At 39.2% G+C, this 13,289-nt stretch overlaps 1 protein-coding gene across 1 annotated transcript in view; it reads right to left on the minus strand.

Annotated features, from left to right (window-relative positions):
• The window catches only part of AMPH (amphiphysin), a 226,590-nt gene that overhangs the window by 30,987 nt on the left and 182,314 nt on the right, over positions 1-13,289 (minus strand). The window contains exons 13-16 of the mRNA XM_046670061.1: positions 10,149-10,172; positions 8,148-8,171; positions 5,344-5,376; positions 1,111-1,167 (exon numbers count right to left, since the gene is read on the minus strand). Of these exons, the coding sequence (XP_046526017.1) occupies positions 1,111-1,167; positions 5,344-5,376; positions 8,148-8,171; positions 10,149-10,172 (138 nt within the window). The remainder of the gene's footprint in view (positions 1-1,110; positions 1,168-5,343; positions 5,377-8,147; positions 8,172-10,148; positions 10,173-13,289) is intronic.

The raw sequence follows: 13,289 nt of genomic DNA on the forward strand, positions 1-13,289 counted from the left end.
AATTGACAATTAAAACTCTCATCCTCCCACATCAGTATAACCCTTACTCAATCACCCAGCCCAAGAATCACCAATGAATATGAACCATGAGTCTCCCTGGCTCCATTATTAACACCAATATAATTTGTATTTTAAACATTTGAATTCTTATTTGCAGGCCACGCAGACTCTTCTTTTCACCCGGTTACCCAAAAGTCAAAAGCATGACAATCTATGGACAAGGTGTTAGAGATACACCTGCCTTTGAAAAATATCATGTTAACCTTTAAGACAAACTTCCCAGAACAGAATTCCTTACTTAGAAGTGAAATCATCTAAAAAGAAAAATTTGTTCTACTCAAGTGCAATTCCAAGCTTCCAATGTGAAAGCCAGGAGCTAGCATAATTATACACCATCCCCATGGAAAACCAGTGAGCTACAAATAACCCTTGTGCACTAACCTTCAAAGAGCCCAAATCCTATGGATGTATCACGAACAAGTTCACAAATGACATAACTCAAGGTCTCTTCATTCACCTTTAAGAGTAAGCTGCGGCTAGAAAGCTTTCCCATGATAACCGCCACCGATCTTGCAACAATCTCCTTTAACACCAAGAGGAACTCTGCTGCCTAGCCACTCCCTGGCGAAGCTTATTTCTCATCTCATTTGGCAGCAAAGCAGGAATCACACCTCTACTATGCCTTAGTTCTTTCTACAACTCACAAAATGAAGGGATGAGATGAGAAATGAGGTAGCTTCAGGTTCAAGAAAAAGCAAGGACCTATTTCAAAGCATGAATTCTTGAGGCAATTTCATTTTCAGTCCTGTAACTTAAACCACAGGCACGTGGAAATATCCATGTCCTGATGGATTTACTGTGTCCCACTGAAGCCCATAATTAGGAGACGTTGGTTTTTGCTGGGATCACTGTGCCTTTATAAATATAAGCAACCACGTTCAAAGTCACACTGAGATTTTTCAGAACCTTTCCTTCCTATTTTCTAGAAAACAAGGGGCTGCAGAAACCACATTCTGGATATCCAAGCTCTAGATAGCCTAGGATGATCAACCTCAGAACATTCATCAGTAACTAACAACTTCCCAAAAACACAAACCAAAATCAACTTACCAAGTTACAGATCATACTCTGGTCTGTCTGCATCGTGAATAATGAAGTGTCCTGGGGCTGAAAATTGGAGAGAAAATAAAGATTAAAAATTATTAGGAATCCAGCTAATTTGATAAAAAAGCAACAACAAAGATAACTTTTAAATTAGCTCCCACCAATTGTATAGCGGGAAAACAAATATTTAACAAAATAGATTTAATCTACAATGAAAACACTACATGTCAGAATTTGTAGGACTCTAATAAAACACTGTGTAAAGGAAATTTATAACTTCAATGAATACATTATAAAGTTTTTAAAAGTCTCCTTTTATTTTAAAGCAGAAAACCAAAAATAATGCAAATGTAATTTTTAAACAGTAGTTTTTCTAAATAAAAATCTGAGCTAGCAGAATATGATGGCATGTGAGAGACATTAAATAAAGGGCAGTGTCTTCAGGGGCATCTTCGCTCTGCAGCTTCTCTTCTGGAAATCTACACTGAATTAGAATTTAGTAGCTCTAAGCTACACATTTAAACTTTTTAAACATTGGAAATCCAATCTTATTATATCACTTAAGTGTGACTTTTTTGGGTTAAGTATGAGTCATAACTTAAAAATTGTATACAATATATTCATTGACCTAAACAATCAAGCTGGAGGAAGTCAAAGGGAACAGAGGTCTCTAAGAGAATATTCATCTCTCACTACACTGGTAGTCAGGCTTATACCCTCCAGACAGATCAGAAGAGTCTTTCCTAGAAAATCTGATCAGTTTAAAGGAAAAAAAAAGTGCTTAAAAATTTGATATCAGAAGCTCCCCAACAGAAATAAAGAGCAAATGACTTTAGGCTAAAGATGGTGGACTGAACATGTGCAATTACTTCTGTTACCTCCAGAATCCAAACCAAACAACAATAAGGAAATTTTTTTAAAACATAAATTTGTAAGAGCAAAAAGAATGAGAAGAAAGACAACAGCAATAAAATTTTGAAACTGAAAAGCAGACAAATGAACAGTAAGTAACTTGATGGGTCCAAAAACTCCGTACCTTGAGGTGATATAAGAAACGCCAAAAATCAACCCAATTTATTACTCAGAACTCCCAAATGATCAAGAATTAGAAACACGAGGACCACAGGAAATGGAAGGAAGGAAGGTGGTGCTAAAGGCAGGGAACTGCATGAAAGTCTATTAAAAAGTAATTAGACCACAAGATAACTCTCATCTATTGGAAATCTAAGCAATATCCCTTCCACTCTTGCACAAGACTTGAGATTTTTTCCACAGAGGCCAAAACAGAGGGTCCCTGGACTAGGGGACACACCGGCATATTAGGAAAGTAGCAGGACTAAGTGAACATTTACATAATAAATATCAAGAACATGGGCCCCTCACCCACTTGACCCCCAACTTCTTCTCCATTCACCTCCCATTACACTGGCAGCCAGGCTTGTACCTCCCAGACAGGAGACCAGAAGAATCTTCCCAGGAAAATTGGACCAGCTCAAGAAAGAAAATGCCTAAAGAATCTGACATCATGGGCTCCCCAACAGGAAAGATGGGCCAGAAAATCCTGCAACAATACCCACGGTCAGTGAGCTCTACCTACCTGTACAAGTTTCCTTTCGGCTTTTTAGTGTCCTATTCTTAAATATGATTAGACAGCCAAGGTCACCAGACATTTGAGAAGAGTCTCAAATATGAAAGTGAGAACACAAACAGTAAAAAAAAAATAGAGAGCAAGAAGAAGAAACAAAGACTTTACAGGAGGAAAAAATCTTCAAAAATGATTACTATTATTAACACCCTGGGAAACATAATGGAAGATGTTGTATTCATGACATAAGAAGAGGATACTATTAAAAAACAAATATTCAGTAAACAAGAAGACCTCCTAGAACCTTAAAAAATAGAGAAGTGAAGAATCTATTGGAAGTGTTGGAAAGCAGAGAAAGATGACAGAGAGAAGGAAATAGCAAAGAAAAAAAAACAATTAGAAGACTAGCTCAAGAAGCCAAGATATGAAAAAGAGAAGTATTACAGAGTCAGAGAACACAGGAAATAGAGAAAAATCATCAGTGAAAAAAAATTTCCCCAAACTGAAAGATATATATTTTTAAATTTAAAGGGCCTGGTAAAATGTCTGAAAATAGACTCAGACCAAAGCACATAATTGTAAAATTTCAGCAACAGTAGGGTAAAAAGAAGATTCTACAAACTTCCAGAGAGAAAGAGACAAAAAGGAGGGTGGGATTAGGTGTATAAGGTAGATCAGAGTGGAAAGAGAGGATTTCTTACAACGTATCATGAATAAAAATGACAGTTTCTCAGTGGGAACACTAGGAGGTAGAATGGAGTGAAGCAATGGTTTCAAAATTCTAAGCGAAAATGATTTTCAGCTTCTAATATAATATCCAAACTAACCATCCATTATGTATATGGGAATAAAGGTATTTTCACATGTAGAAGGTTACAAATACATACTTTCCTGCACACTTTTCTCAGGAGGCTACTGGAAGATGTGCTCTACGCAAATGAGGGATTAAACCACAAACAAAGAAGATCAGTGTCGAGAAAAGAGTGGATGGACAGAAGAGAGAGGAGAAGGCGATCCCCAGGACAGATGTAACGGGGAGCCTGTGGTGACAGCTGTGCAGCAAGTGGCCGCCACGGAGTCCGCAGTTCAGACTGGGGCAGTCCAGAAGGACAGACAGGCAAGTTTGTCAAGAAAATGAGGCTGATTAATATTCAATATTTTCAACAAAATAAGAAGAGATTTATGTAACCACAGAGTATGGGGTTGAACTAGTTGAACTTATCAGTACCTAGAAAACGAAGCAAACCAACCAACAAGCAAACAAGTAAGACCCTAGAATAATTTCCTCCAAGGAAAACAAAAAGTTGGCATAAAAGGAAATGTAAACTTCATGGCTTGAGCACTAAGAGCATTTATGTCATCGTTATAATATTACCATAGATTGGCCAGATGGCTATGATGGAACTACTCCAGAGGAAGGGCAGGAGGCTGAAGTGCTCTAAGTCCTCACCGTCCAGAGCCATGAGTCAATACATAATGCTTCAGAAATCAAGAAGGAGCTTATAAGAAAGTCATGTACACATATGGGGGGGAAGCTAGTGAATTTGTTACAGGAGAGAAAGTGTTTACCTCTAAGAAACAGCAAATGGAGGGGGTGTATGATGGTCCCAAATTTTAAAATAAAAAACTCATAAAATTTTGTTACTCTTTCAATTACGTGCATTTATAACTGATAAAAATACAAACTTAAAAGAACGAGAAATGAATAACAATTCTTATGACATGACCTTTCAAAAGAGTTTTACGCAGATGGAAGAGATGCATTATAATCTCTGTGTTTGTGTGTATCTGTACGTGGGTGTGGGTGTGTGAGTGGGTTTTATCTTTTTATTGGTAAGATGGGGGAAAGCAATCAAATTTTTAAATAGAGAAATTCTAAATGTTAAAATTTGAAATTGTTCATGTCTAACATTCTGAGACAAACCATTCATCACAAATAAGCCTCTGGTTGAAACCTCCCTTGAAGAGGTTTTCAGAACTTATTCTTTGAGCTCGATAGCCATGGGCTTGCCTTCTACATGAGCTACAACTGTTCATCTGTTGGACATGTACAGCGAATTGGACAGTCCATCGTCTGGTTCCTCTTTCACAGACTCCCAAGGAAAACACTGTCTTATTGGACAGAGCAAACAGCTCGTTTCTGATCTCCCAGTGGCTCCTTTCTGGAGAACCACTGAAGAGGGAAGGTTCTGTGTAGCGTGGCTCCCATACGAATCTCTAGAAGGAGGCTCCTAAAAACCTCTTCTATTTTCCAAAGACCCATCTCATTAGTTCAAAACAATCCTCTCTCTTCTTTTCCAACAGCTGAATCTAGTGGATCTCTCAAATCAAGACAACTTCTAACTTCTAGTAGAGGCCTCAGAAAAATCCCATGGTATAGCTAATAATATCAATAGCTAACTACAGCCACGGAGCACTTAGAATGTGCTAGGCTGCTGGGCTAAGTGCTCTGCATGCAGATCTCATGTAATCTTCACAACAACCCTACAATGGTGATACTATTACTGTTTCCATTATTGAATTAGTAAGGAGTGGGGTAAAGCTCTGTGCAGACACACTTAATCATTAGGCTATACCAGTAACACAGAGGTCCATATTTTAAAACTTTGCATCATTCTCAAAAGATGGATTTTGCCAGAAAATCCATTTCTTACCTGGGTGAATCCATTAAATGAACCAGCAGAAGCCTAAACAGAAATGGAAACCAGAGAATGTTATTTTTTCATCATTTTTGTAGAATCGCTAAATATCCATTAGACAAGTTGGAAAGTAAAGACTGCCACAAATTTTAAAATAATACAAAGCTTGCTGTGCATGAAAGTGTTTAGGAAATGCAAAAAGCAGCACTGTATTATTTTAAATAGGCTGACAAAAAAAAAGAAAGATTATTTTTACAATGATTGCTGGTGCACAGCTCAGTGCTAACCAAAATCCACTTTCTCAATTATGAGAAGATGATTTTAGAGAAGAATCACAAAGGGTTAAGTAACTCTTTTTTCAGTCTATTGACAGAATCCAGAAGTATTTCCAGTATTTCTCTAATATATCATTTTGATGAACAGCTATTATGAGATTCTATAGATCCAGTGGGCCTGGGTAGAGACATTTTATGTGTTCGTATTGGAATGGAATCACTTTAGGAACAGTAAATTAGTTCTGCTCTACATCTTTTTTAGTGTTTGAATAGCAAGATGAGAGTAGAAACAAAAAACACAGTAAACGGGATGGTAAAATAAGACTCTGTTAGTTCCCAACACAATCAGTCTGCTTTTTGCGGAGTTTTTTTGTCAACCTATTTGTGTTTGGTTTGAACAGATTTCAAGAGGTACAAGACAAGCTGTCAAGGAGATGAGGTAGGCCTGAGAGAAGACAGTTATGAATAAGGAGGCAGGTGGGAAACATTAGGAAAAACAGAACCTACAGAAGTCTTGGGCTAGTCTATACTACATATCGGGGTAAGTACCTCTTCTTTATCAGCCTCTATTTCTTGGTATAAGAATCCATATCTCTGGTTAGCAATTTCATCTTCAGATAAATCTGAGTTGTTGATGTCATGGTCTTGGGGACTAGCGGAACTCTCGGTGCTAGCATTCTGGGAGGTTCCCAGGACCAACGGTCTAGCTGTCTCTCGGCTCTGTTCCCAGCAGCTAGCAATGGCTCGTTCCCCACATGCATCTGCTAGTAAGTCCACCTCCAGCCCTTTCTTGCTCTCAACTATATCTAAATGTTCCCAGCAATTATCTAAGCCTCCCGTATCTCTGGTAGGCCAGTGGTTAGTAGACTCAAGCCAACTGGCAAATCCACTTGCTTGGCCATCTGGTTTACCAGAGAATTCCAATAGATCCATGTTATTCACTGCTAATTCCAAGTTTGGCTGCCAGACTTGACCTGGATCTGTTCCCCTAAAGTCTGTTTTTGCAATTCTTGGCAAGTTAATGGTATGACTACAGTTCCCAGTCACTGTACTTTCAGAGCCTTCTATTAATGAATCTTCTACCTTACATAAACACCAATCTCTTCTGTTTGCATTAGTTCCCAGAAAACAATTAAGATCGGTCCTAGACTGGGCTGCCACTTCATGTGTTACTGATAAAACAACAGCCTGATTTTCATCCTTGTCACCTCCAGGATCACGTAACACAGGCTCACACTGAATCTCTTCAGCATCTGCACCGCCCTGTGCTGAGGCTGAGTGATATATTAGATCATGGTTAGGAGGCTCTAGCAAATTTTTCTTTATGTCTTTTCTAGCAAAAACCCATTCCTCAGGGCTGACATCTTCAATATTAGATACAGAGTCAGTCTGGAAAGGCAGATTCAAAAGACCTGTGTGATTGGCAGTTTCAGCTCCAGAGCCCTCTGTAATTTCACAATTATTTATTACTACTTGAATCCCCTCATCTAGCCCTTGGTCTCTGTCACTAAATTCCTCTGCCATATCTACTCCTTCCATGACTTTTTCTAATATGTCAGCTTTCTCAAAATACTTTCCATTGCTATTTTCCTTACACCTAGCTCTTAGACCTTTCCTACTTTCCTCTTCATTGATTTCTGAGGTCTCCTGGTTGCTCTTCCCTGCCATCTTAAGAAGATGTACTACCCTGTTTCCTGTACTTTCACAAGCTTTCTCTCCAAATTCCTCTATTCCTTCTAGTGCCTTGATATCAATAGCTCCAGTGTCTACCTTTTCACATGTCTCCACACCTGCCCACAGAGAATCTTCTGTCTTCTGTTTCTCTTCTTCATCGTCTTCTGACTTTTTAACATCCTCTTGACTTTCTGTGACCAGGTCACCAGTTTCCATGGCTGGCATCTGTGACTCAGGCAAGTCATACGGCTGCTCCATCTCCATACAAGCAGCAACAGCAAATTCAGCCTCAGGCCTGGGCTTTGGGGACAACTGTTCATTTTCACATGGAGGGGCTGGCCCCAAGACATGATCACCCTGTTCGGTGTGCCAGTCAGCAGAAGGAAGCAATCCGGTGAACAATCCCGTGCCTTGCTCTGCTTCAGAGAGACACGCAGAGTCTTCCTGAGACCCACCTTGGGTAATTTCCTGGCTGACACTGTCTGTACTAGCATCAGGGCCCCAAATAAATGCACCTAGATCAATTTGAGATCTTTGAATTTCTTCAGTCAACCCACTGTCTGGAGTTTCCTCCATGATCAGGTTACACAGGGAAAGACTTTTTGAAGAGTCAGTCTTTAGAGTATGCAGAAGAGCAAAGGAAAAAAAGAAACATAAGATGAAACAGATCACGGTAAGACTTGATGAGAAACACACAGCTCTTCAGTAGGGCACCGCCAGTTAAAACTAGAGAGTATTTAAATTAAATGGCTTAAGGTTAAATTTGAGACTAGCAATGCCATGAGAAGAAAAGCTCATTTTAGATAATATACCATGTATATAATGCATATTAAATACAAAAAATCCAGAATTTTCTGGATATTTACCTACCGGCTGTACCAAATCAGTGCTAGTCTGTATGAGTAAAAACAAAAATTAATAATAAATAATAATAGTAATCATAACGCAAGAGAAAAAATTCACTAGCACGTTAAAATTCCATGCTGTCTAGAGTCAACATACTGATAAAGGCTGTGACTTTACTGGTTTGAGGTTAAATATTACAAATCGTTTTGTGACAGGAATGAGTTTTGTTCCAATACTGTTGAAGACTACACAACTGAAACATGAAGACAGCCTCTGTCATTTGCTAGTATCAAGGATGTTTTATGGCTATTTCATGACTTCTGCTTTAGCAGACCCTGAAATGCAAAGTTTCAAATAAATAAATAAGCCTGAGAACACCAAAATAAGATCAAGCACTAGCGGCCACAGAATTACAGTCTCATCTCTCTGACACAGTTCCAGAATAAACTCTTCCCCAAACTTCTCCTGCACTTGGTTCTGCCTTTGAGGTGGTGTTTGGATGGAGGATGGTCTGATGCTAACCACTCTAACGTTCTGGAGGATTCGCCTCACATTCTCCCCCAAGTCCAGTAGCCCTGCCTGCACACAGAGAAACCACACAAGGAGCTGACAAGACTAAGAAATGTGACCAATTATGTCTAGGGAGCTACTGTTTTGCAATCCTGTCACTGTTGCCATTCCTCACAGGTTTGTCATTTGAAATAATAAACGCTCCTTCTAGATGATTCCCTCACCCTCATCATACCCTTTCCAGCTAGGGAAGGAAACATGTGGTAGAGCTCCAACTAAACATATGAAATATTGGAATAACAAAAAACTAACATTGTCCTCTTAATCTCCAAGAAAATTATCTCAAAGTTGAGACTAGAATTCAAATGTCCTGAACGTCAATCCATGCATCTCTTTTTGTGAACATACAAGTAAAACCAGCTCACTATAAAAAATATTTTCAATCAACATCCTTTAGCTCTTCTCTTGAGAGCTCTCCGTGATGCTCCAAGGATCCTAAGTGCGGTGTAAACCTGCTCCTGCGACAGGAAAGGGGACAACCATCTTTCTGTTTTAAGAGAAGAAAGCAATGTCCCTTCAGAAGACCAGCTCGTGAATAGCTAGATCTACCAAACTTTCCTGTTGTGTCTCACTGAAAAAGAAGAAAACACGAGTTCTTAAGACCACGTGACCAGGGCTCTTCTAAGACAGGGCAGACAAAGGCCCTACTCCGCGGGATGTGAGATTCTTTATGGGTGTGGCCAACCTCTTAAATGTCACAGCACAGATGCTGCCACCACACAGCTCTGTTTGTGTCTGTTTCCTGACTCTAAATTCTGGAAGTACTCATCAATGCACATCAGATTAGCTGAATAAATAACATCAGGAGTAATATCTACCTTTTATTGATACATACCAGGCCCTGGGCTAAATATTCTACAAATGTTATCACTTAATCTTCACACAACCCTCTGAGGTTGGTGTCACTACCCTTATTTTACAGATGAGAAAAACTGAGGCTTAGAGAGTTTTAGAAATCGCTCAAAGTCACAAGGCTACAATAAGTCGAGTCTGGATTCAAACCCAGGACTGTCTGGCTCTGAAGCTCAAATTCTTATTGACTAAGCTTCATTGAAGATGATAATGAAAAAATGGTTCCCTGTGAAGGGTAGCCCAACCCACACATTTTCTCATCCATACTTGTCTTATATTCTACTTAAAAGCAGTAACAAAGGTACATGTCCCTCACTACAACATCTCCTCTAGCCACCAATAATTGCAGGGAGAAGCATAAGGGAGAATAACATCAAATTCTTGCCCACCCAGGGCTCTGGCACACGACATTCTTTTCCACCACTGTTTCCAGGTGCTAGAAATGCTTGAAACCATCAGGTGGCTGACGATTGTCCTAGGGCACTACATTATCATTAAAAATTCATGGGTCTTCTTTCCATCACAGGTGAAATAAAACATAATAAGTTTTCTAAATTTCTAGGGATCCAGATACATCAAAATACAAGTTCTTAGTACTCTTACCGTCCAAAGGTCCCAAGGCAACGTCTGAAAGCAAAGAGACCAACAAAAATATGGTTAGTGTACAAATCCCAAGCATGTAAAAAATGCTGAGGTGATAAAAGCTCTTGAAATAAAATCATAAACATTTTTGAAACATTTAGCGTAGCACTGTTCCATAGAACTTTCTTGGGTGATGAAAATGTTCTATATCTGTGCTGTCCAGTATGGTAGCCACTAGCAACATGTGGCTGTTGAGCACTTGAAATGTGCTAGTGTAATAGAACCAAATTTTTAGTTTTATTTAATTTAAATCTAAATAGCCACATGTGGCTAGAGGCTACCATATCAGATAACACAGGTCTACTCAATCTGCCTTTCTCTATAAGAGTGGAAAATTATATCCAAAACATGATGAATGGGCTTACTTTAATACATGCAAAAAAATTAAAATGAAGTAAACCAAGATGTCCAGATATCAGAGTTTATCACATCTTTGAGGAAATGAAGATCCTAATCATTGCTAATGGTATTTCCTCCCCTCCATCCACCAAATTCAAGAGGATGCCTTATGACCATTTGATGGGAAATGAATCTCACACAACTTATTCTTCAGTACATTGAATTAGATGATAATACACAGCTCAATTAATTGGTAATCATGCAAATTAGCAGGGTGCCCCCTAAGACATATGGATGAATTACACTTATTACTGGCATTTTAATTATAAAGCTTATTGATCCTAAGAAATGAATTCAGATGGTTCAGATGATTTCCACTGTGTGTGAGAAAGTGGGGGAGACCTCTCTTTCTTATTTTCTTTGTGATTGAGAATTACTGCTAAAGCCACATCCTTTTCTACCCATATCTTTGTGACTAGAATGGATCCATGTTTACTAAATGTGAACAGCATATTAGAGAGCCTGGCACTCCCATCTTAAGGATATGACGGTTTCCAGATGGAATTATAGATGCCTCCCATTTGGAATCCGTACTATAGAATGTGGACCTGTGGTTCTGACTGAACCCACCCACTTGTCTGGGCCTACTCTAACTACACTGCCCCCCCGCCCCCCGCATCTCTGTGCAATCTGATTGCTCTCGGGGTTTGCATCTATTTGTAGAATGACTAAGAAAAAAGAGTAGAGCAGCTCCATTGAAAGCCACAGGTTTTTGCACATGGACTCCTTCTGCATCTGAGATGCATTTTCTGATTATCAAGAAGGTTTATGTTTCCTTGCTTCACAACCCCTCAAGAATCATAGCTCCTAAGAAGCTACTACACATCCCTGCACAATGCAGACAGCACAAGCATTTTCTCTAAGGGAAAGCAGCAACGTGAAACATCATGTTTATCCATCCTCAGGATCATGAAAAGGATGTGTAAGCTCGCGTAGACGCTGCAGAGATCACGAGGTGAGGTAGTCTGCGAGCAGCGAGAACATCACTTCAAAACATGGGGTCAGGCGATGGGTAGGGGAGATTATTGCGAGTGAAGGGGAAAGAAGGCCAGCAGAATCTAACCACTCTACGCTTTGTGTTATCTCAGCCTAAGACGACCTCTTAGCAAAAGGGGAGAGATGTGATTAGAGCTGGATCGGAAGACGACTCTGCAGTGAGGTGACTCAATCAACAGCCACTGGGAAGCCAGAGGAGTTTATTACCTGGGGGAGGGAAGCAAACGGGGGCACACACAGCTTTCCCTAACTGCAGTAACGCGTTTTCTTCAGAACTAAGACTTTCCAAGATTTAACCAAGGTCATTTTTTTTTTAATTCTGAAAGAATCTCTTATTCCTAAATCCACACAAACTTTCAAGATTTATGGATTAATTTGATCATGAATTGATATAAAAGAAGTTTCCCTCTTGATTCAAACTTGCAGACAGAAATGCTGTGGATTCTCACCCACTGATCATCACAGCACCCACTGTGCAAACTTTCCTTCTGCCCGTAAAGTAATGAGCATTGGAGAGTCGGGCAGAGGAAGTCCCCTGAATTCTGCTGGCTGTGCACACAACGAGAAAGCTCTGAGAGGGAAGCATTCTGAATGATACGTATGTTCATTTCCTACTTTTCTTGGCCACAAAGACAGAACCCTCAAACTTACCAACAATTAGTACATTAGCATTTCCCAAAGTATGTTTTAGAGAACATTCCAAGGAATGTTAAAAAAAGTGTCACTAAAACAGATTTCTGTGGTCAAACAAATTTGGGAAACTCTAAGTTAAACAAATCTAAACAGTTTTTTCTTTTGATTGCAGGACTTCTTGGAGCCTTTAATATTCGAATACATGACATGAATCTCTTAAAAAGGAGTTAACAGAACTTTCTCAAACATTCATCTAAGAGACCAATTTTTGCACTACCTTTCAGGCTAGTGTCTGATCTACTTAATTTCCTGCTTTATTGACATCTCAGATTCTTATTGTTGCTACATTACAACAGGGAGGTCTTTTAGAAACCAAATCACATTCTGGGACAAAGCATGGATTAAAGAGAAGTTTTATTTATTGAGTTTCAAAATGAGCTGCCAGTTCCCCAGTGGTTTACTATAAGCCATCAAGAAGGCTTCAAGACCAGAAAATTGAGCTGGGTCTCAAGTCTTAACCTGAGTTTTATAATACACCTTCGTTAATTAATTTGAAATATATTCTAGAATCTTGGGATTTGCCTAAATTCAAAGGTGAGGCCTCAATCACATCCAAAATACTGATATAAACAATTACTGTTTAGCCAAACTTTTGAGTTAACTTCCTACCATGAGCATAGATAATTGTAAGCTAACTATATTCCAGGAATCACCCACAAGTCATTACAGCACCCACCACCAGTATTCCTCTGACAGCGAATGCTACTGCAATAACTATCAAAATGAGAAAATTGTCGAGAGTGAGGAAGTGATGAGTAAAGAGAAAAGGTAGGCTGGGATATGCAAGGCCAACGGTGCATCAAGCCATAATCAAGATCACATAAGGGAAGCTTCTGGAATATGGAGAACGAGGACAACATCATCAAGTTCAGAACTATCAATACTAAAAAACATTTCTGTGGGGCATAATCTCATGGTTATTTCTATTATGCCTTAATTTGCAAAGTATGAGGAAGGAAAGTAGAGAAAACAGTAAGAAGATTAAACCCAAAGTCAAAAGAAAAAGGTTTACTT

Source organism: Equus quagga, chromosome 8, assembly GCF_021613505.1.
Source record: "Equus quagga isolate Etosha38 chromosome 8, UCLA_HA_Equagga_1.0, whole genome shotgun sequence".
NCBI lineage: Eukaryota > Metazoa > Chordata > Mammalia > Perissodactyla > Equidae > Equus > Equus quagga.